The sequence below is a fragment of the Mastigoproctus giganteus genome, chromosome 10, assembly GCF_048544385.1.
Source record: "Mastigoproctus giganteus isolate SK-2022 chromosome 10, ASM4854438v1, whole genome shotgun sequence".
In the NCBI taxonomy this organism is placed as follows: domain Eukaryota; kingdom Metazoa; phylum Arthropoda; class Arachnida; order Uropygi; family Thelyphonidae; genus Mastigoproctus; species Mastigoproctus giganteus.
In genome coordinates this window covers 92302967-92328443 of record NC_143584.1, presented here as the reverse complement: position 1 = coordinate 92328443, position 25477 = coordinate 92302967, and the positions used below count along the sequence as shown (strand labels likewise).

General features: G+C 36.3%; 1 protein-coding gene across 1 annotated transcript in view; it reads right to left on the bottom strand.

Annotated features, from left to right (window-relative positions):
- LOC150079153 (glutathione S-transferase kappa 1-like) overlaps positions 1-25477 on the bottom strand; it is a 156280-nt gene that overhangs the window by 76669 nt on the left and 54134 nt on the right. Inside the window, exon 3 of the mRNA XM_090382970.1 lies at positions 17565-17665. Coding sequence (XP_090239096.1) covers positions 17565-17665 — 101 coding nt within the window. The remainder of the gene's footprint in view (positions 1-17564; positions 17666-25477) is intronic.

Sequence of the window (25477 nt, the reverse complement as noted above, 5' to 3'; positions counted from 1 at the left end):
AAGTTTTCAATGCAGTTTGGATGCCTGTTGAGAATCAGAATGAGAATACCGAAGCCCCCCCCCCCGTACATCCTCTGACAAGGTGAAATAAATAAATATCATCTCGACAAGTTAAAAAACTGTTTTCATGCGGTATACTGCCAATCCACAATTTCCAAACTATAAGAGGTACGTTGAAATTGCCATTAAGGATGATCACATTTACTTACCTAAAGAAATCATCATACTACTCAGAATCATTTGGCCTGCAAGTCATCACACACTACATAGACTCAACGTTCATCTGAAGCTGATCTGACTCTGGGAACAGTCTGATTGCTTTCAGATGAACGTTGAGTCCGTGTAGTGTGTGATGACTTGCAGGCCAAATGATTCTGGAGACCCTGCCCCTTCAAAACTCCTAATTTTTCCAGAACACTCTGTATTCACCATAATGAAATTCATCCTCTATCTTTTTCTGGCAGCAAGTCCTTACAAGTCCTGCCATATAAGAATTGGTCAAACTAATCAAAAGCTCAAATTCATTAAATTTATTTACAATATTTCTTGCATTGCTATACTGAATTTTATTGCTTTGTACAATAGTGGTACATCCTTTAAAGTGAGTGGCTTAAACATGTTTTTCCTTGTGGTTTCTGTGACTGCTGGTACTTTTTGTATCTATTTCAAGGTCTAAAATAGCGAGAGGCGTCATACAGATTTCTTGAGGAGGGTGCAAAGGTAATTTTGGCCCAAGCCACTAACCTGCTTTTTTTTTATACTATGACTTTTATATTCAGTTAGGCAGCAGTTAGGGGAGTAGTCATTTATACTATGACTCCCCTAACTGCTGCCCAATTAGCAGCACCTCTAAACCCTTAAAGCCTCCCCAATGACATCCCTTCTATTAACAAGGGCAAGGCATCTGAAAAACAGTCTTCAAACAAGCATGAAAACTATCTCCAATCTACAGTTAATCCATAAAAACTCAATAAAAAAAATTGCATGTAATAATGCATCTATTACCTTAATCACCAAGATCTGGTGAGTAAGGTAGATACTTTATACCAGTGGTTCTCAATATGACGTCAAAACACATTCCAGGAGTCTATAAAAGTGTTACTGAGGGACCATCAGCTATTTACAATTAGTAGACTAAGATTTGTCAATTATCCATACAAGATTTTCAATTTCTTTTGGCTTTAATCATGTCTTTAAATGAGACATTTCTGTTGCAAGTGTTATCCATCAAGAAATAAACTATTCTAACATTTTAAACAATGATAAATACTTTTAATAAATGGGCATCACACTACAAACCTTTATCAGGTCCTTGTTCACATGAATGAGTTATAACAAGGATTACAAATTAGCCTTTCTTTAACTGCTGATATCATGTCATATGAGATCTCCAACCCAGTATCTATAATTTTTTACAGCATCTTGTTCCCCCAGCATCCTCCCCTGCCATGCCTCATTAGACCCTACTTAATTTTATCGTTAAAAAGCCCATTCCATAGTTTCCCTATGGAAATTATGGAATGGGCTTTTTCTGCTTAAATCCAACTGGCTAAATTTCGTAATGTAAAAAGATTATTCTAATTTTCTTTTTAAAAGTCTCATCCCCCTACCTTCACATTACTGTAAATTTCCTATCGCTTGACTACATTCCAACATGTACTTTCAATTCCGATTTTTTAGTGTTCTCTTTAGCCACATGTTTGCTATGTTCATCTATGTGTGTTTGAAATTTTGTTCCAGTCTTGCTATTTATACTTTGCCAAAGTTAAACATATTATTGCATATTATCCCAATCTTAATAAGCAGCTTAAAGATCATTTCAAAACTGCACTTTTTGCATATATATATTTTTTTGCCAATACCTTTTATGTATAGAATTATGACTGCTCTTTTGTAATGCATATTGTATTACTGTTTGTGTTATTCAGATATTTTTCTATGGTCATGTTGCCTAAATTAAAACTTAGAAGGGATGGACAGGTGAAATGGGAAGTTCTGACTTTTTTTTTTTTTGGGTTGATGCTGTTTATACTTGCTTTTCTTGCATTATTTACCACTGCTAATACCAATACTAAATTACTTGGGTATCTGTTATTTAATCATAATCTTGTAATAGTGCTGATCATCTCTGCAATTTTTTTATCATTATCACAAATTTCCAAACATCTGTTTATTAATAATGTTTTGATAATACTCATTTTAATTTTTTGCAAGTTATTAGATGCAAAGTTTATGTATCAGTCTGAATCTGTTGGCCTTCTGTACACCTGAGAACATAATGTTTTTTTCTTTAGTCACTAAGACACCAATATTTTATTGTTAAAATCTTGGATGTCTTGGACAAAGACAAGCCACTGTCAATCCACATTTTTTCACACGAACATTTCTTGCTAATTTTTATGTATTTTTTTTTTTTTGCTGAATTCAAAAACACAAACAGAATTTCTCTATCACACAATTTTTATGTGACACAAATTTTGATATAAATAATAGTAAAGAAATACTAATAGAGTGTGGTTTACATAATAAATGAATATGTGGAAAGGGGTGTGCTGTGTGGTCTGACAGACTGAAGCATGTTCAAACATGTTCATCAATATGGGATTCAAATCTTCCATGAAACTCTATACTTGTAGCAGACGGCTGTTCAAACAAGTTCAGACCTGACATAATATTGCTTACTTCCAACAGAGTAGACTGTTCTCTCAGTTGCGTGCCAGATGTCACTTGGTTAAGATCATTATTGTTTGTTATCCTTTTCTTTAAGTGTTGTGTATAGGTTAGTGCATTTACAAGATGCACTAAGATGCCCTGTAAATGTTGCGTAAATCATCCTAATAGTTTTTGTTACATGTGGTGGGCTAACTTTTAAATCACAGAGATAAAACTTCATTCCTTAGCCGTTAATGCACCATAAAACCCTTAAACAACCAACCAGCCAATCATACCTCTAGTTAAAAAAGCTTATGAACTTTATTTTGGATGTAAAGTTAGTGATCAAGATGTCTTGGGCCCTCATTTCTGCTCTATCAGTTGTGTTCAATTACTAACTGCCTGGTTAAATGGATCTGTCATTTAGAGGTAACCACTGGTTAATATTTCAACAGTTGTCTCTAAATCTAAACATACTGTAAAATAACCCAATATACCATCAGCTATAAGACCTGTTTTATACAGTGAAGAACTACCTGCACCAAAACCATCAGAAACTTACAATTTGGATGAAAAAGATGAGCCAACTGATTTTGAGTTTGATGGTAAGACTCAGAATGACTACATATAACACCAGCAAGTTAGTGACTGCACATATGAAGTGACATATTCATCCTCAGAACCACATTTAATATCTCAAGAGAAATTAAATCATCTTGTTCATGATCTGAACTTATCTAAAAATCAAGCTGAACTTTTGGCATCAAAATATGCTACTTTCATAAACATCAGCATTTATGTTCATTTTCTCAAGAAGGCAATTTGGTTAAGTGCACTGATGTAAATTCTCTTAATGGAAACTCTAGCTGAATGGTGGTTATTTACTAATTCCTCAGGCTTGGGTAAAAAAAGCCTGCACGAGAACGACGACAAACGTCGGATAACTTACGCGGTAAATTAGTTTGCCGATACGGCACTCTAGCGCTGCTCACTCGGTAAACAGACGGTAGGTGTTATCGGACTGGAGCAAAGTCGAGAACGATATACTGATTGAGAGGTAGGCGTGGCAAACAATGAAATGATTGGTGGTGGGCGCGACAGACGAGGCACAAGGAACATTTTGTAGATCCACATACAGGAGCACATACGAATAATATCGAAGCCCAGTGGAAGAAACTAAAAAGTGTAACTAAAGGAGTAAATGGCAGCTGCATATGTTGATGGGTCACATTAATGAATATATGTGGCGTCAAATTTATGGGAAAAATCATGAAGATACTTTTCACAATATTGTTACTCAAATTGCGAATAGCTATTCAGGTCCAACTGTATGATTTGTACTCATGAATTTTTTTTCTGAGAAAGTTTCGTTCCGTTCATTTTATGTTCTTCATTGTGTTTTTTTTTTTTTTTTTTTCTCATATTAAAAGCAGATTTTTGGAGTTGATGAGTGCTTTTACTGTATTATTGATTTAGGTTTGGTTACGAAAAAAGGAAAAGGTTTCTTTGTTTTTCGTTGTATTTCATAACCTGAGCTTAAATGGTAGGTTAGGAAATAAAAGAGAAGGTTTCCTTGTATTTCGCGACCTAAACGTAAACGTTAGGTTGGGAAATAATAGAAAAAGAAAGAAAGATTCTTTATATATACAGTATACTGAATAGCTATTAAGGTGCTGATTGACGTTATGATACGTGTGTATCCGCATGAGTGTCTTTAAAAATAAAAGTACATTAATAAAAAAATTAATATTTTATTAATAAACAATTTATGTGCTAGTCCACTCATGATTCTAAAGAAAAAAGGTTAGGTTACCCCCTCCATTTCGGGAGAGGTTCAAGCTCCCATGGGATTCAAGTGGAGGTAACCTGACCTATTTTCACCATTAGGGCATATTATTGAACAAGAAAATAAAAATACGGTCATAAAAAATTTATTTTTTTATGAATGTATTTCTAAATATGACTGATTCTAAAGAAAAAAGGTTAGGTTACCCCCTCCACTTCGGGAGGGGTTCAAGCTCCCATGGGATTCAAGTCGAGGTAACCTGATCTTTTTTTCACCGTTACAGTAAATGTTAGGGCATGTACGATTAGGACAAGTTACCATTAGTGCTGCTACAGTGATACTAAACCGATGTTATCGTGTGTTGTGTTCGCGCACCAATCAGCACGTCGTTTGCCACGCCTACCTGTCAATCAGTATATCGTTCTCGACTTTGCTCCAGACCGTTAACACCTACCGTCTGTTTACCGAGTGAGCAGCGCTAGAGTGCCGTATCGGCAAACTAATTTTCCGCGTAAGTTATCCGACGTTTCTCGTCGTTCTCGTGCAGTCTTTCATTACCTTCGCCATTCCTCAAAAGTGAGTTTGAGAGCAGAGTTGCTCCATAATAGAAATACATTACCATCAGTACTCTTAGCATATGCTGCCCAAATGAAAGAAACTTATGATAACATGAAACTTCTCTTGACAAGTATTAAGTTGAGCAGTTTTCTTGGCACACCTGTTGTGATCTGAAAGTGACTGTTCTTTTACTAGGCCTATAACTTGGCTATACCAAATATTACTTCTTTATTTGTGGAATGGGACAGTGATAAGAAAACCATTATGTTAAAAACAAACAATGGCCTCAAAGAAAAGAACTGATTCCAGTTCTTTTCAAAGAAAAATGTTTCAAACAAACCACTAGTTACTTCAGCTCAAGTTTTATTGCCACATTTCATTCAACCATATTAAACTTGGTTGAATGAAAAATTTTGCCAAAGCAATGGAACTTAAAATAACCTGCTTCTAAAGCTAACTTGATGAGATGTATAAAGATTATATCATGTAATATCTTATTAGTTTATAGCACTCTTACTTCCTAACCTGCGATTTTTCTTACTACAATGTTAATAGCTTGGTCTATCAGGACATCAGTAAACACATTACTGATATCAAGACTTATTAGAATGTCCCCATTTTTTTATGTCTCCCTGTTTAATTACTTTGATGAATTCCTCTGAATTAGTGTTTATGTTCTCCTACATTATAATCACAAATTCAGAGGAATTTTGAAGACTGTGCAGAAAGGTGAAACCTGTGCACAGTCATCAGCTACTTTTGCATATCTACAACTTTTGGACTTCTGTAAAATATACTCAATTTTACTACCACTCAACATTTTCCATACAATCAGTGATTCACTACAGATGAGTTACAAACTGTTCTGGCTAGACTGACAAAGGGCAATCTGGCCAAAGAGATCTAGATGGAATACACTATCAAATGATTCTGAAACTCAGTGAGAAATCTTTACACACTCTCCTATTTCTGTACAAGAAAATCTACAGAAAACTGCTTTCCAATTGGCTGGCACCACACTATTGTCCTTTGCTCTCCCCAAACCAGGTAAAGATCACATGAATCCAACACTCACTACTGTTCAACTGCCATAACAAGCAGCATAGGAAAACCTTCAAAAAAATAGTTAACAATCTTGGTTTCTGGATACGCAAAACTTGTCAAGCATCCATCAATATGGCTTTCAGAAAGCTCAATTCTAGACCTCTGAATAAAAGCAGAAGCTAATATTTGCAATGCTTTCCTTTCACAATGAACACCTTATAATGCTATGCCTTGACATAGAGGAAAGCATTTGATACAACCTGGAGATATGGCATATTTAAAGATCTTCACAACTATGGTTGAAGAGGAGATCTTTCGCTCCTAGTACAAAACTTTCTAATCTGCAGAATATTTCAAGTTAAATGCCAACCCATATATTCAGAAACTGATTGACTAGAAGCAAAATTTAACATTGCCTTCTTTTTTACCCTAAACAAAAATGATAGTTGGAGTTCTTTATTTATAAACTTTATGCTTTTATGTAAATAACCTTTGAAATTTTTAAATGCTGTTTCCTCCACATTCCCAAATAAGAAAATATTTTTACAAATCTTAGCTACAGCTCTGGTTTTTTAACCTTCTGTCACTCACACCCTCAACTAACAAAGGAACTCGTATATTCAGTAAAAAAGCTAAAAAATTTATTTTTAACTTTTTTACTGAATTGAAAATGGTGATCATTACAATTTACTAAAACTCAATTATAATATATCGAACAAAAATAAATGACAGGATTGAATAAAGTTTTTATCATATTTTTTAGAATTTTCAAGGCCACTCATCCTCCAGATTGAAACCCAGACACTCGCACTGATTTTATAAAATGCAACATGAACATCTGTATTTCTGTCAGTTGTCCATGTTTATTATTATTAGCCATATGGTGCAAGGAAGCCTGAAGCTTATGCTGCACCAGCCAAAAAAATTTTCTGAATTACCCCAAGAGAAGAGAGAGAGAGAGAGAGTTATTTGTTATTGTTGTTATTTTGGTTTTTTAGAGCATTAGCAACTAAGGCCATATTGCTCCGGGATATGCGGTGGTCATTCTCTGACCTGTCCGCATCCTCCATATTTGGTGGTGACGGGCTCGAACCCCGGTCTAAAAGAGAGAGAGAGAGAGAGAGAGAGAGAGAGAGAGAGAGAGAGTCAGAAGTAGAAGGTAATCACCAAGAAAGAGAGAGAGAGGGAGAGAGAGAATCAAAAGTACAGGGAATCACCAAGAAAGAGAGAGAGAGAATCAAAAGTAGAAGGGAATCACCAAGAAAGAGAGAGAGAGAATTAAAAGTAGAAGGGAATCACCAAGCAAGAGAGAGTTGTTGTTGTTGTTTGGTTTTTAGGAGCATTAGCAACTAAGGCTATATTGCTCCGGGGATATGCGGTGGTCATTCCCTGACCTTTCCGCATCCTCCGTATTTGGTGGTCATGGTCTTGAACCCCGGTCTAATCAAGAAGCGTGTGCTATGCACTGCTGCTCCTGCCCACCTGGCTACGGAGGTGCCAGAGAGAGAGAGAATCAAAAGTAGAAGAGAATCACCAAGAAAGAGAAGAATGATGATATCCAGCTCAGGACCCTGGGTGTGCCAAGCCCATACTCACTAGATGCAATCCCCTGGGGTTAGCCATTGAAACCAAAGCTCTACATTAAGATTAGACACACCTGTCACTGGTGTCTCACAGATGCCATGTGGGAATGTAAATTACAGTAGAATGTCGGTTATCCGGAATAATTTGAAAGGCTGATCTTTCTTCTTTTTTTTTTAATTAATTGTAGGACAGTGATTGCCAGTTATGGTGATCATGTTTGCAAATTGAATTTCGATTCTAATAAGGAAAAGATTGAGTTTACTACCTGTTTATAGCAGACTGTACAAACAAAAAGCCCAATAATCCGAAAACTGAAAATTGTTTTATGGTTGTGACCTCTAGAACAGGGCCTATGATAGGGGGGGGGAGTACATCGTACCTAGGCCCGGGTGTCCAAAAGGGGGCCCTGGAGCCAAAGTATTAACTGTAACCTATATTATACGTTATCGCAACAGTTCATAGCTTATCTATAGAACTTTTGTGGCCTAATGATGATAACTATAATCGCCAGCTTGGCTAAGCCTATTCAAAAGATCAGGCATTACATATTGTATGTACTGATAAGCCAATGATTTTATGCTACAAAGAAACTTAAGTAAGTATGCAATTTGTACGTGAATCATGAAAAGGTAAAGTGTATATTAATACACAATATTAAAAATTGGAATGGCTTTTATCGTTGGCTGGTGGATGTCGACATTGCTTGAACTTAGCTGTAGTAGCATGTTCTCTTAAATGACAATGTACATCACGTTAATTATAGCAGTACTACTATTACTACTATGAATACTAGTCTACTACCACTACTAAACTATTAGTATATAATAATATTTTCTGTCTTATTGTCTTTTTTTTTCGGATATAAAAGTATAAATTATAAATCATCTCTCCAAAATGTATTCTCACAAATCAGGAGCCCAGAAACGAAAAGACAAAAAAGAATGAGAGGAAAATGAAAAAAAGGGTCAACAAACGCTCTTTCAATTTGGATTAAGTGCGGCTTCAAAAAATTTTTCATTGAACTCACCTATAGAATTGGAGCAAAACGAAACTGTTGGAAACCTTACCCCCAAACAAGGAGCAGTTGATTTGGGTAATCATACACAGGATTTTGATGAAGGGACAGATGCAGAAAATAAAAATGGAAAACAGAAAGAAACAGACATACAGGTGCATGTGGAAGTGAATTTGGAAAACAAGGGGTAATCATAATGTAGGCCTTGACACTGGCTGTATTACTACCAAGTTTCCATCTCAAAAGGAAATAAAAAAATATGTTATGAATGGTCACGTCCCTCTGCCTAAAACATTCCCAAAAGATACCTGCAATCATGTTTTCCCAGAAATCATACTGAAATTTCAAAGCACCAATGGAGAACTACATGTCAGAGACTGGCTTGTCTGGAGTCAACAGAAACAAGCATTATATTGCTTTCCATGTCGATTATTCTGGCACAAGACAGTCAATAGTCTCAAGACTAGCACTTCTGCGTCTAAATCTGCACTGGTATCTGCTGAAGGCTAGGATTCTAATGGGAGGTGGCAGAAACTTTCCTACAGGATCCCAAAACTACATTAAACATAGTCACAGAGAATGTTACCTAGCTTGGCGAGAACTAGAAAGGCACCTGCTGTCTGGGACAGGAATTGACACCATCTTAGAAGCATCAATCAAAAACTGAAGCTGTGAAATGGTACAATCTTTTAAAGTGCATCATCGACGTTGTACTCTTCTTGGGAGAACGTGTTTCTGGCATTTACTGGTTCATCCCACTGAATTGGTGATTCAAACAATGGTTTGTTTGTTTGTTTGTTTGTTTGTTTGAGAATTTTTTAGGCGCATGGGTGTCTATGGCCATAGTGCACCAGATTCAAACAATGGATACTTTTTAGGACTCACTGAACTGCTCTCCAGGTGGGACCCAATCTTTCAGGAACATGTGCTAAGTGCAGAAAAGTCACAGAAAAAGATTGTTTGCTTGTTATTTGGTTTTTAGGAGCATTAGCAACTAAGGCCATATTGCTCCGGGATATGCGGTGGTCATTCCCTGACCTTTCCGCATTCTCCGTATTTGGTGGTGACGGGCTCGAACCCCGGTCTAATCAAGAAGCGTGTGCTATGCACTGCTGCTCCTTCCCACCTGGCTACGGAGGCGCCACAGAAAAAGAGTGAGTGGCTTCAAGTTCATTATCTGTCCCCTGACTCACAAAATGAATTTATTGCAGAATGCTCGCATCTTGTGAAACAACACATTTTGCTGGAGAGGCTATCTCCAAAGTATTTTGCAGTAATAGTAGTTGCCACACCAGATTCCTCCCATATTGAACAAACAACATTTCTTTTGAGATACGTACTTTTAAAAGAAACACAGTATGAGATTCAAGAAAGATTTCTCAAGTTTGCAAATTGTACCTAAAGATAGAAATAAAACTCTTCCATAGATGTGGGGGGTTAGGCACAAGAGGGCAAGGCCACATGATGACAGCACACCTGATGTTAACTGGAGGAAATGAATGACACAGATGATATGCCAGAAGAGGCCTACTTCAGAAAGTGTGTTTTAGATTTTGGTACACAATGTTATAGCAGGATTAACTGTCCGCTTCAATGCTGTTAAGCAGTTGGCAGAAAAATTTGATTTCTTGTGGAAATATCTTACCATGTCTGAAAGTGATGTGGAGAGAAAAGCTTTATCAGAGCAATATCCTGCTGACCTTAATGGTGATGATTTTGGAAAAGAAATGCAACATTTACCCTCAGTACATAAAGCAAATTTTGTAAATGCACAGTTTAAGCCATTAGATCTGTTGAACTTGTTAACAGAGTACAGACTTAGTGACCTGTTTCCAAATGTTTATGTTAGCTTAAGAATACTATTAACAATTCCAGCAACAGTAGCTTCTGCAGAGAGGTCATTTAGCAAACTCAAGCTAATTAAGAATTATTTAAGTTCTACAATGTCTCAGGAACGTCGTGTGGATTTGGCCAGGCTAAGTATTGAATCAAACTTTGCCAGAACAATTAATTTTCATGCTGTGATTCGAAATTGTTCACAAAAAATACTAAGCCTATCTACCTTTTTTTTTCACTTTTTACTAATAATTATATCTTCTGATGATCTGATCTGATCTGCATTGCAATATAAAAGGATTTTTCAATGTCAATTCTTTCTCCTTATCTGTATTGTAGCATAAACAAAGATTTTCAAATAAAATGTGCTTTCTTCTCGCTGATCCTCTTTTATTTTATTTTATTTATCATGGAGGGAGTATAGCAGCATAAGGCCTCAAATGCAGAAAATCAACAGAGTGCTCCATTCCACCCCTCTCTCATCTTCCATACCCTTTTTGGCCTTACAGGCTACAGCTCATGGCATAAAACCGTAGTGGATAAAAACAGGATGACTAATGGAGAAGGGAAGGGAGCACGAAAGAAACTTTATACCCCTGATAAAATTCCTCTCAGAGGTCCTATTCTAGAATTCTATGTGACCTTCAGAAATGTGCTTTAGAAAAATATCACAGAGCCTACTGGGTTTTCTAGGAAATCATGAGTGAATTTCAGATTAGTTTAGCTCCAGATTCGGTAAGAGTAATATCAGCCCGAAACTGTGTGATTTATATATATATTTTTTTTCAATTTTTTACAGTAAAATGTGAACAAATTGAAAACATGTATTTTTAACATCGCAACAAAAAAAAAAAAACTTAAATTATTAATAGAATTAGAAAAGGTGAAAATTTAGGAAATCTCTCCAAAGAGTTTAATGTGGGGACTTCAACAATTTATGACATCAAGAAAAATTCCAATGCTATACCAGAATGTGTCGATTATAGACAGTGAAGGAGGATCTAGCAGGAAAAAGATGTCAAAACCTGAAAATGCCACTTTAGAGAGTGCACTTAATTTGTGGGTTCTTCAAAAGCGAAGTTTAGGTGAATCAGTGTCTGACCCAATGTTGTGTGAAAAAGTATTGGATTTTAATCAAAAATTAAGAGGTAACGAAGATTTTAAGGCAAGCACAGGTTGGCTGAAAAACTTTAAAATGAGACATGGTATACGTGAATTGGATATTCAAGATGAGAAACCTTTCCACAGACGAATCGGTAGCAGTGTCCTTGTAAGTTTGCTTCAGTTGTAGCAAATTACGAGAAAGAAAACATTTATAATGTTGATGAGATGGGCTTAATATGGAAATCGTCACCGAGAAAAACCCTAGCCACTAAAAGAGAAATTCCTGCACCAGGTTTTAAGATGAGAAAAGAGTGAGTTAGAATTGCTATGCATGCAAATGCTACTGGGATGCACAGATTGTCCGTGCTTGTTATTGGTAAGTTGAAAAAACCAAGAGCATTTAAAAATCTTTCTAATTTTCCTGTTTTGTATAAAAATCATAAAAATGCCTGGATGTGTGTTTCTGTTTTCTGAGATATGTTTATAAATTTTTTATTTAATTAATCCTAATTATTTAATTTAATCATTAGGTAAGATTAAATTTATTTAAATTTTACCTTACGTTCGATTATCCAGAAAAATTTGGCTATCCAGAAGAGGTCAATCAAGACATCAATTATTCCAGATAAGTGATGCTGTATTGTATTTGAAAGAAAAATAGACACTTTGCATACTGGCATCTATTAAATGCCAAATAAATTGTTTTTTATTTACAGTATATCGAAACTAAGACAGAAAATGCTGTATAAGCAGTTAGAGAATATTGATGGGCAAAGGTATATGGGAGGATATGAACTCATTTACAGTTTAAAAAAAAAAAAAAAAAAAAAGTGACATCTGTCAGTTAGTTACCATACTAGTAAAATAAGGTTAAAATTGGATTGGAAGATAATCTTAAAACAACAGTTATTACAGTTCCGGATATTTCTAAACTTTAGTATTAACCTGAATTAATCTGATTACACCCTTTAGAAAGTACTTATTTCCTTGACAAGCCAGTAAGTTTAAATTATATATATATACATATATATATATATATATATATATATATATATATTTTTTTTTTTTTTTTTTTAATTATTTATTGTACTAGGCAGTCCCAGCCAGCTTTCCTGGCATCCCCGCCACTAATCACAATACTGTACAGATATTTACAGACTTACATCACAAATTCCTGATCCATTACAAGATATTGAAGTTCTGCACATCATGTTCCTGCACAATTATAAGACATTGAAGAGCTGCAGTTCGTATAAAATGAATTTAGAGTCCCTGCTACGGAAAGCAACTAGTGAGAAATTGCCGTCAGTGCATAATGTAATGTCCAGTCTTTTTAATAAATGAAATATTACCAGGAAAGCTGAATTCCACCCCATGGAAGTATTCTCCAAAGTAAATTGCAGTCAGGCCAGTAAAGTATTCTCATCATTAAACTGTAGTCAGAAGATGAACAGATCTATTACAAATGCATCATCTTCATAAGTGTTGAAATATGTTTAGTTAGAAGTTGTGTGAGTTAGGCTGGAATGAACCCATATGACTGCTAAATACAGTATAAATAATGTAATGATTGTATTCATTGTCAAAATGATTAGCTGTAAACTCCAGAGTGCACAAATAAAAAACTATATAATAATTAATTCTGATAACCAAAAAAGATAACTGTGCTACCTAATTTAATGTATCCTAAATTAAGTAAAGGATATAGTGTACGAAATCACATTGGATCCTTCTTTTATGCTTTGACTAATCAAGTAAGCAATAAGCAATAACTAATCAAGTAAGAAGAGTAGGAGTAGTTTCATATGTTTACAAACAATTCCAATTTGTTTTGTCTTGGCTGGAAATTTTTGATTAAGATCAATTAAGTGAGTACCAATCCTGCACTGATCCTGGCATATGGTTAATACCTGTTATAACACCACTAAGCAAACAAAATGTATTTAATGGAATTGTACAAAAACAAGTTACATACATGTATATAAATAAATTTGACAATTACCCAATCAGCAATATATATTAGTAAATTCTATTGTTAGTAGCACTATTCAGGACAGCTAGTGAAGTGATTTGTGCATACAGAAATTCTTAAAGATCCACACTGAAGATTAAACTAATCTGTTCTTTATTCCAAGCAAGAATAAATTCATAATGATCAGAGAAAGAGAGAGAGACCTTTATGTAACGGACGGAAACTATGGCAGGGTATATTGACTAAATAAAATGTGTATAACGAGCAACTGTACGCACATATAGAGTAGGCCAGTAAGTCAGAATGTCATATAATGTGGGATTTTAACTTTCCAGATACTGACTGAAACTTATGGGTTGGTCACTCACAAACAGTTGCAAGAAATGTGTGGATATATAGGAGAACTATTTCCTACACCAGCATGTTAGAGAGGCAATGAGAGAAAGCAATACTCATTTGATTATCAGTATCAACCCTTCATGCATTAAGAATATGCATATAAAAGACCTACTGGTTGCAGTGATCACAGTGTATTGATGTGGGATTTACTTAAAGATGTAATTACTATAATGGACAAAGGGATTTTGCCTTTGTAAAGATGACTAGAGTGGTCTCAGACAGTTTTTAAATTCTATGCAGTGGGACCAACTGATAAAGTTATGAACAGCTAATTCTAAGTGGGATATAACTGCAGAAGCTACTAATTTCTTATACCAATTAAGAATTCTACAATTAAGAATTCAGGGATATAATTGTAGAAGTTACTAGCTCTTTAAACCAATTAAAAGATACTGTTCAAGCATTGACCTAAATGGCTGTCAAATGTTCTGGTGAAACTTGTGGCAGAGAAGAAGAATGCATGGGACGGATATAAGTTACCAGATAATACAGAAGTCTACAGCAGATATAAACTAGTCTGCCATCATGTCACAAAGGAGGTTAGGCAAGCTAAGGCACATTACAAGAAGTCTCTGGCAAAGATAAACAGCAGAGACTTCTTTACTTATGTAAGCACTAGAAGGAAGGGGATGAATCACATTAGTCCACTAGATATATGAATGGCTTAACTGTTGATGAACCTGCTCCAACTGGTGACAAACTGGATAGTTATTTTGCATCTACATTCACATATGCATAATTTTTCAGGGTTGGGGATGCCAGAAGTTTATCAAATTCTACCATGGCGCTCAATGATTTTGTGATAACTAAGAGGAAAGTGGAAGTGAAATTGTTAAAGCTAAATATAAGAAAGGCACCTAGTATGCATGGGATCTATCCAGTTATATTAAAGGAAGCAACAAAAGGGATAAGGAAACCTTTAGCTATAAGTGAGATCACCCATGGATTAAGGGGAGGTCACCCTATGGACCTGAGATCTCTAAATAAAAAAAAAAAAGTAAAGTGCAGCCATTATCAACTCACTGCAGGATGGAAGCCTCCTCAACAATTCATGTTGAGGGAAATGGACCATAATCTGCCACGCTGGTCCAGTGTGGGTTGGCAGATCGACCGTATTCAGCAGTCAGGGGCTTGAACCCCGGTCTACTCAAAGAGCGTGTGCTACTGCACTCCCGCTCCTGACCACTTGGCTACGGAGGCAGATCTCTAAATAAATATATCCCCAATTCAACAAAGGGGGAATCAAAGGTTTATATGAGTAATTATAGACCAGTTAGCTTGACTTCTATTCCAAGGAAAATAATGGGGGGAGTCACTGGTTAAAGAAGTAATGCAGGACCATCTACACAGGAATGCATTTATACTGAAATCACACCATGGATTTATTAAGGAGCATCTTGTTTGACCAATCTGCTGGCATACAATGACACAATGACAAAGGAACTGGATACAAAAATAATTTTGACATCATATACTTAGATTTCAGAAAAACTTTTGATAATGTTGCACATAAAAGATTGCTGTACAAATTGAAGCACTGTAGCATTATGAACAAGTTACTTCTATGGATAAGGAGATGGTTAAGTGGGAGAAAACAGAGTTGTTATCAATGGGCACCTCCTCTTAGACAAATGTTATTAGTGGAGTCCTCCATGGTTCAGTGGGTCTGTTGTTTTCAATATTTATTAATGATAGTGATGGAGGCATATCACTATCAGACTTAATGTCTAAGTCTGCAGATGATATGAAGGTTGGCAAGGTGATTATTGACAATAATCAGGGTATGCTACTGCAACAAGATCTAGATAAATTAGGCAAATAGGCTGAGAGTGGCAACTGAAGTTCAACATTGCCAAATGCAAGGTACATTATATAAGTAGCAGTAATCCCAGATCACATTTGGGATAGGGGAGAATGAAAAAGATCTGTGGGTAATTGTGCAGTCAAGATATGAAGTTCTCGGAACAGTGCAGACAGGCTACAAGGACATGGGATTTTTCCAATGATGTACAGGAATTTTGCCAATAAGGATAAGGAGATGATTATCTCATTGTATAAGGCAATGGTTAGGCTGTATCTTGAGTACTGCATACAAAGTCTGGAAGTCTCATTTGCAGAAGGATGTAGATCTGTCGGAGCAGGTGCTGATAGGAGCAACAAGATTAATGAGGGGGGAAAAGGGGTGCTCTTGCCAGTAAACACTTCAGTTCTGTAATTGTAGCATCTGGAGACTAGACACCTGAGAAGATATATGATTGAGATTTAAGCTTCTGAATGAATTGAGCAAGCTCAATGCCAATGGAATCCTTCCTCTTGCTCACACCATGCACGAGGGGGCATAAATTCAAACTAAGGAAGGATGGTTGCAGGATAGATGTGTGGTAGGTAGTTGATTATTGGGGCAAACTTCCATTTGGTGTTGTAGAGGTGGGTTGTTTCAATAAATTCAAGGAAGGACCCCACAAACTATTGGAGGGGATGGACAGGTGATATGGAAAATGGTTTTTTCTTTTTTTTTTTTTGGCTGATGCTATATATGCTTACTTTCTTGCATCATTTTTCACTGCTAATATTAATTCTGACCATTTATAACAATTTTCTGACTCTTACCTTTCCCTCAGTCCACCTCAGAATCTTGCTCATAATCTCAATATGCTCCAACTTGTATAGAAACCATGTCAAATGCATTACTAAAACCAATGTATATAATCTAAAAAGTGTTCCTTGTACTAACTCCTAAGTGATTATGTTACTATAGTTCATCAGGTTAGTCAAGCATGATTTTTCCCTTTACAAACAGTGCTATGATCCATTTAGGATTTCATACATCTCAAGATGATGAACTAATACTCCTTTTACAGTGACATAAGTGCTCCATATGATGACACTGTAATTCACCCATGACCAGGCACCTCTGTAGCCAGGTGGGCAGGAGGAGCAGTGCTTAGCACACACTTCTTGATTAGACCAGGGTTTGATCCCGTGACTACCAAATACAGAGGATGCGGAAAGGTCGGGGAATGACCACCACATATTCCCGAAGCAATATAGCCTTAGTTGCTAATGCTCCTAAAAAACCAAATAACAACAACCCATGACCATGGTTCACACATGATAAATCATATTTATGTGATTTATATATTTGATGCACTGGAGAGCAGTTACTGAGGTAAAAAAACAGAATGATTCATAGTCAAGATAAAATTAGTCAGTGTCATCTTGAGAAGTATAATATCTTAAATGGATCACAACATAGCTATGTGAAGAGAAAATCATACTTTATACCATAACAGTTAAAATCTTATGTTCAGAATCCAGCTTTCTTCTGAATGCATAATATAGTATTTCACTTTCAGAATTGAGTTTTTGACCTTCATTCACTTTCTAATAATTAAAATCCTGCTCCATAAGTCTACATTCTAAAAAAAAAAAAAAAGGTTAAGGAAAATATTTAAAGAGAAGCACTTCAGTAAGATCATTAATCATCCAATTAATTTTCTTAATTATTCTTTTCTTTAACCTTAAACTTAATTAAAACACCTGAAATCATTTTGTTCTGCTTTAATTAAAAATACTTTAAAAATTTATATAAAATAGATAGAAAAAAAATATACCTCAGGAATTAATAAAGGAATCTGAAAATAGTCTGAAAGCTTCTTCAAGTCCTTCTGCATATACAATGCTTTGCTCAAAACTAAACCTGGAGGTTTATTGCCTGCAAAAGTTAACTGATAAACATTATATGAATTTCTAAAATTTTTCAACTTCAATAAGAGATAACCAAGAAAAAAAATTTACTTTTTAAAGATATACAGGTTTTCGTTCGTAAACTCATTTGCAATAAACATTAAGCAAATTAAAGATTTTTATAATCTTTAATTTATCCAGAAAAAAAAACAACTTTAAATTGGAGTAATGGCCATATTTTTTAGAAGGGGTTCACATATTAAGATACTAGACTATAGTAGTACTAGGTGGCATAATAAGGGGAAGTCTGAGGGTGCTAGTCCACTTTGTGCATTGCCACATTCTTTGAAGCTGTCTTGTTCCTAATCTTAATGATGATAGTTAATTCTACACCTACTTAATTAACTTTTTTTACATGCAGTTTCAGTATATCTGCCATCAAGAATTTTTTTTTTTGCTTTTGAAAAATATTCACTTTTGTTACCTAGTTATAAGTGTGGTTGTGAGGTCACATCTAATCTGAAAAGCGGGGTAATATAGTTTTGAATCCTGTGAGTTTTATTTCATATTTCAATAGTGGTTCACACATGATCTGCAAAATATTAGAAATTTGGCGGTTATTTCATCAGTTTCTAACTCTGACTTTATTAAGTAGTGGCTCTTTATTATTAATGACATCTCTATTTTTGTGAGGAATTTTGATTATGAAGAATTTTGATTCAACCATATCAATAGGAGAGAAGGAGGAATGGCAATTTATCTAAGAAAAGAGCTTACTGTACGCTTTTAAGTAGTTGGTGTTCTATCCGCCCCCAAGTTTCTGTTCAATAGCATCTATGAGGCTTTCTATTGGGAATGAGATTATAATATTAGATGGCTTTAATACATGTATCAATGCTTCTGAAACATTATCTTGGCCCTTGGCTAAGAACGAGCAATTTATGAGGGCTTTTGCAGCTGTGGAATTACTACTCCCCTCCCCCAATTGATTTAGTGGGGACAGATCCTGTCTTTACTAATTTATTACAGAAATTTGGCCTCCGTAGCCGAGTGGTCAAGAGCAGGAGTGCAGTAGCACACATTCTTTGAGTAGACCAGGGTTCAAGCCCCTGACTGCTAAATATGGTCGATCTGCCAACCCACACCGGACCAGTGTGGCAGATTATGTTCCATTTCCTTCAGCATGAATTGTTGAGGAGACTTCCATCCTGCAGTGGGTTGATAATGGCTGCAGTTTACCTTTACCTTTTTTACAGAAATCTGTTGAAGAAAATTAACTTGATCTAACTCGATCAACTTTCTGCAGTTAAATCACTCCCTCCAATGAAACAGGCACAGTTTGGCATAGTAGCCCTTGTGCCATAAAACCTCCACAACAACAAACTACTCCATAATGGAGGTATCTATAGTAGGGTTTCACTAGGGTTTCTTTTTTCCAATCAATTTAATAATCAAGATTTAAGAATAAATACACCATAAATAAGTGTACAGGAACTCCCCGACTTACGTAAGGGTTGCGTTCCGTGGGACGCTACGTAAGACGGATTTTATGTAAGTCAGAATTTCCCCCATGCTTGTGCAGCACTCACAACTGTGCTCGCTGAATTGATTGAATCAAAAAAAAAAAAAAAAATGTTTGATGAACATCTAAATAGAATTATTTATCGTATTTATTCAATTTTTTATTTCATGCGCAGGAAAAATTACAAAAGCGTGCAATTTAAAAAAATTGCAAAATTATAAAATAACAATAAAAGAGAGGAGACAGGCATAACGTCAGAAAGTTTTACTTCTCGAGCATCATGGCCAGAATCGACATCTTCAGTTGATAAGTATGCCACTGCGGAGGTTGAGGGCTGTGGAGATTTAGAAGGGGTCGGCCACTCAACCTTACGAAAGAACATATTAATAGATGACTGTACAGTGGCTTTTTTCTTTTCATTGTAGATTTCTTTGTAGCGAGCAAGCATATCATTCACCCCGCTGTTAACATTTAAGAATTGTTCGCTATCAGGAATCCATCTTCTGAAACCAGAAATTGCATTGACCATTGGAGATGCAATTTCAAGAAATGCCATTGCCATCTCTCTAGTGATGAAGCGTCTCGGCTCCTCATTTGGTTCATCTTGAGCTTCATCAGCATTTTTTTCTTTCACTATCGCTGCCTGCAAGTCAACAAGTTCTTCATTAGATAATTCCTTCTCCTCCACGTCTTTGGCATCAACCTCCAACTGAAGTAGCTCTGCAACCTTTACAATCTTATCTGTAACCTTTTCATATGATTCGTCTTTTTCAAATCCTTCGAAGCCATTTACGTGCTGTTGGCATATTTTATTCCATGCTTAAACAACTTTTAGAAATTTGCACCCAGGCCTTATTAAGGTTTAAGATGGTAAATATTTACAATATTTACAATGTGTAAATATTGTAAGATTTTCAAAAGTCTCTTAAGGTAAAAATTTTTTCTCACCATCTGCTGCAGACAATGCCTGAGCAAATTTTGTGCATAAATAGTATGCTTTTAAATTCAAAATAACACCCTGATCCATAGGTTGGATGAGTGAAGTCGTGTTGGTGGTAGAAATATGACTCTCACGTTCAAATTGAAATCATCTAGATGCGTAGGATGTCCAGGAGCATTATCTAATAGAAGCAAAATCTTGAAAAGAACGATGTTGTTTTTACAATATTTTTCAACCACGGGAATGAAGCAGCATTTAAACCAATCCTCAAAGAGAGATATTGTTATCCATGCTCTCTGGTTTGATCAGAAATGCACAGCTAGGGTGGCTTTATTTATGCCCTTAAATGCATGAGGATTTCCAGAATAGTACACAAGCAGTGGTTTTAATCTGTAATCTCCAGCTGCATTAGCCCCAAGCAAGAGCGTGGCTCTATCTTTTGATGCCTTGAAACCTGGCATTGTATTTTCCTCTTTAACAATGTATGTTTGATCTGGCATTTTTTTCCAATACAGAGCAGTCTCGTCTACATTAAAAATTTGCTGCGTTGAATAGCTGCCTTCATCAATAATTTTTTCCAACACATCACAAAATTTCTCTGCAGCTGCAGAATCGGCACTGGTAACTTCTCCGCATACTTTAATGTTGTGGAAACCAGCGGGATGCTTGAACCTATTAAACCACCCATTGCTTACCATCAACCCCAGGGGCTCACATCTGGTGAGTATGGGCTTGGCACACCCAGGGTCCTGAGCTGGATATCACCATTCTTCTCTTCCTTGGTGATTCCCTTTTATCTCTCTCTCTCTCTTGGGATAGTTCAGAAATTTTTTTTTTGGCTGGTGCACCATAAGCCTCAGGCTTCCTTGCACCATATGGCTAATAATAATAATAATAATAATAATAATGAACTTGGGTTGAGGTTTGCCGTACTTATCCTTAATATCTTTATAAATACTTGTTGCTTTTGCTTGAATGGTCATTAGACTCAGAGACACTTGCTTCTGAATCTGATTTTCCATCCATATTATTAACAGCTGTTCCATTTTCGATAACTGAATGCTGTTTTGTGATCACTGTTGATCTTAAATGCATTGATCCTTTGACATGTTCTTTTATACATGCACTGTCCTTTAAAATAGTATTCACTGTTGAAGCCGCGAGACCTAATTCCCTTGCAATAGATGACAAACTTTGTCCTGCTTCATACTTCTTAATCATTTTCATCTTCATTTCTAAATCAATTTTGTTTTGTTTCGTTTCCTGGCACTTGCTCTTTCTGTTGGTCCCGTTCTCTTCATCATTGTAATATGTAAATAGGAATGAAGAGAAGTTTCTGAAAATTTGTTTTTTATGATTGAAGATTTCAGTGAAGGATAAAATCTTTCACCATAATAGCGTAAAAACCCACACAATTGCAGTTATTGGTATTATCACAAATGCAATAAGATCGAATTTACTACACCGTTTATAATTTTTTTTTTCCCTTTTATTACTCCAGAACAGCACAGGAGGAATTACTACAGAGGAGGTATATAACAGTAATAATACAGTAATACATTCTTCCCTTTCTTGGTGATTCCCTTATATTTCTTTGTTTATTTATCTCTCTCTCTCTCTCGGGGTTGTTCAGAAATTTTTTTTTTTTGGCTGGTGCAGCATAAGCCTCAGTTTTCCTTGCACCATAAGGATAATAATAACAAGAAGCTCACCTGCACACACAAGCACCTAGCAGGGCAGTTCACTCGAATGAAAAGGCACCCAGAGACAATCCCGAAGTTTCTCACCGAAGGAGTCACATATCTGAAGCCTAAAGATGGAGATACAAGAAACCCGGCAAAATACAGGCCAATCACATTTCTCCCAACTATGTACAAGATCCTGACCAGCTGCATAACCAAGAAGATATCAGACCACTTAGAGAGTCAGAACATAATGAAGGGCAGAAAGGATGCAAGGAGCAATTAACCATAAATGCTGCAGTTATGGAGCAAGCCTACAAGAAGCACTGCAACCTATACACGGCCTACATCGATTACCGCAAGGCCTTCAACTCCGTACCACATAGCTGGCTAATAGAGACCCTGAAGATCTACAAGGTCAATCCGATAGTGACAAACTTCCTAGGAGAAACAATGGCGAAATGTAGTACCACCATTAAGGTCGAGAACATCACAAACAAGCCAATCCCCATTGGAAGACGAGGCCACCGCAGCCTAGTGGTCAGGTGCACGGGTGATAAGTACATGGGCCTTGAGTGACAGGGGTTCAAGCCTGTGACTGCTGAATACAGTGCTGTTTCTTGTAATCTATCTTGTGAACTCCTCTGACCGTTTGGTCGTCCCGGAGTATAAACAGAAAATTTACTTTTTTTATTTGAATCTTTCAGGGAGATGCTCTGAGCCCACTATGGTTCTGTCTAGCACTAGACCCGCTATCAACCATGCTTAACGGCAGCAAGTATGGATATAATCTGAAAGAAGGAAGAAAGAACCTGTACACCCTCACCCACCTGATGTACATGGATGACATCAAGCTCTATGTGGCAACCGAGTAGCAACTCCAGCAACTACTCCAGATCACCGAAGAATTCAGTAAGGCCATCAGGATGGAATTTAGTCTAGACAAATGCAAGACCCACACACTGCACCAGGGAAAATTAGTTGACCAAAACTACCAGCTGCTGACTGGTAAATAGATCGCAGCTATGACAGAAGGAGAGACCAACAAATACCTAGGGATGATGCAGGCTCAGCAGTTAGAGCACAAGGAAATCAAGAAGTGCCTGACTGAAAAATATCATCGGAGACTCAGAAGCCTGCTGAAAGCAAAACTGAATGGAGGGAACACAGTTAAAGCCATAAACACCTATGCAGCTCCAGTACTAACATACACCTTCAGGGTCTTAGACTGGACTAACACCGAGCTAGAAGATATCATGCGAAAGACAAGGACAATTATGACCAAGAGCTGCCAACAGCACCCGAAGATCGGCAGTGGAGAGACTAACAACAGCTCGAAAAGAGGGAGGAAGGGGCCTGATAGAGCAACAGAAAACAGCGATAGAACCTGAAGGATTACTTCGAGAACAACACAGCACCACTCCACCAGGCCATAAGGAAGATAGATAAGTGGCATACCCAACTCAACCTAATCCCCATCTACCCAGACGGCACAAGAAACGAAGTTAGAAAGATGGGCAAAGAAGACACTCCATGGCAGACACTACAATGACCTCCATCAAGATATCGATAACATTGTTTCAAATGCATGGCTCACAAGCGAGATGCTCTTCCCCGAGACTGAAGGATTCGTGCTGGCCATCCAAGACCAGGTAATCAACACCAGAAACTATATAAAATACATCGCAAAGGAGCCCGGAATGTCAGATGACACATGGCAACGATGCCACCTGGCCTCAGAAATGATCCAACACATCACCGCAGGTTGCAAGGTGATCACCCAGACTGAATACACTCATAGACATGACCAGGTAGCAGGATAATACATCAGAAGCTAGTGAGGAAATACCAGTTGACCAAAGAAAGTGTACCATACTACAAGTACGAACCCCAGGCAGTACTAGAGACTCAAACCCACAAGCTGTACTGGGACTGTGCCATAATAACGGATAAGACCATCCCGCACAACAGACCGGACATAACCCTTGTGGACAAGGTGGAAAAGGCTACCTACCTGATTGACATAGCGGTGCCCAACACTAGCAATGTCCAGAGTACACGAACCTTAGACATGAAGTCAAGGAGATGTGGCATATGCAAGAAGTAACGACCATCCCGATCATCGTGTCAACCACCGGTATGGTGCCAAAGACTCTACATAGCAGCCTAGCAGCAATAGGTCTCCCAAAGAATACCTACAAGGAACTCCAGAAAGTCGCAATCCTGAACACAGTCAGAGATTTCCTCGACCAACAGTAACACCAGACATTACAACCACCCTGTGTACTTGGTAGCAGTAACTGTCACGGAGTGGAATCCTCCAATCAGGGAGAAATAATATAAGAGCAACAATAATAATAATATTTACAGTCAATATACAGCATATACAATAGAATGTCATATATTATAGGCAATTTGCATTTAGGCAAAGCTGGGATAACAGAGATTTGTGGATTTCTAATGCCTTTGTTGTTTGCTAACAATGAATTTGATTGAATTGTATTATTATTATAGTTATCCATTTTTTGTATTATTTCTTATTATTATATTTATTTTTGTTATTTTCTTTTTTTATTGAAATATTTATAATAATATATACATATTTTTTTATCTTATTTTTTATTATTATTATTAAGTTAATCATTTATTCTCATTTTTTAATTACTTGATTGTAAAACCTTTGCAATTCTTTTTTGATACTGATATCTTCAGCTATAATATCAATGTTGGATTCATTTAGCAATCTTGCAGTTCTACTGAAATAGTTGAATTTAAGATTATCAGTTCTGAATGGTTCTGCACTAAATTAGATGCACTAACAGAAAAACCCAATAAACCAGAAAGTACAAATTGTTTTATGGTCGTGACCTCCAGAAACATGCTTTAGAAAAATATCACAAAGCTGTTCAAAAGTGATTCTTATAATGGGAACAAATGATAATGATGAAAGTGTAGTGCAATTTCCATTATAAATATGACCTTTTAGAGAGATAAATATCTTAGTAATATAGCGAAATTTTCAACTTCCAAGGACTTGGAACAAATTACAAAAAAAAAAACCAATGTGTTATTGGGTTCACATTACGATATTTTCACGATACCTCCATTTATTCCTACGGGATGCAAAATACGTTTCCACGATTTTTTTTAAGTTTGCACCGGCAGGAAAAAACTTACGTAAAGTCGAATTTCCATAAGTTGGGGAGCTCCTGTATTTATTCTCCTAAATATATTGATGAAAATATGGCAATGTGTTATTTAATCTTTTTTCCATGGAATATTTGTTTGAGATTCTGATATGGATGCTCGGTTTTGGATCGAAGATGGTATGCTTTTATCACTCTAGTGTTGATGTCAAAGTTGCGTATTTTTACCACATTTTAAATTTTTCTTTATTTTGAATTTTATTTTTTTATTTAAAATTATCTATTTTTTTTTAGATTGTTTGAAAAATATTGGTCAGAAAAACAGAACACCATTTGAAATTTTCTTTGGCTCATACTACTAATTTTAATACTACAAAGGAAACTGCATTTAAAGATTATGTATTAAAATGGCTGTTTAAAGGGTTAAAGAATTTTTTCAAATATGAGGGTCAATGCTTGTTTTGATTTGGATCTAGCTGAATGGCCAAACAGCAAAAACAGAATCTATCTTCTATTTTTCTGATTGCAATATCAAAAATTATCAGCAGCT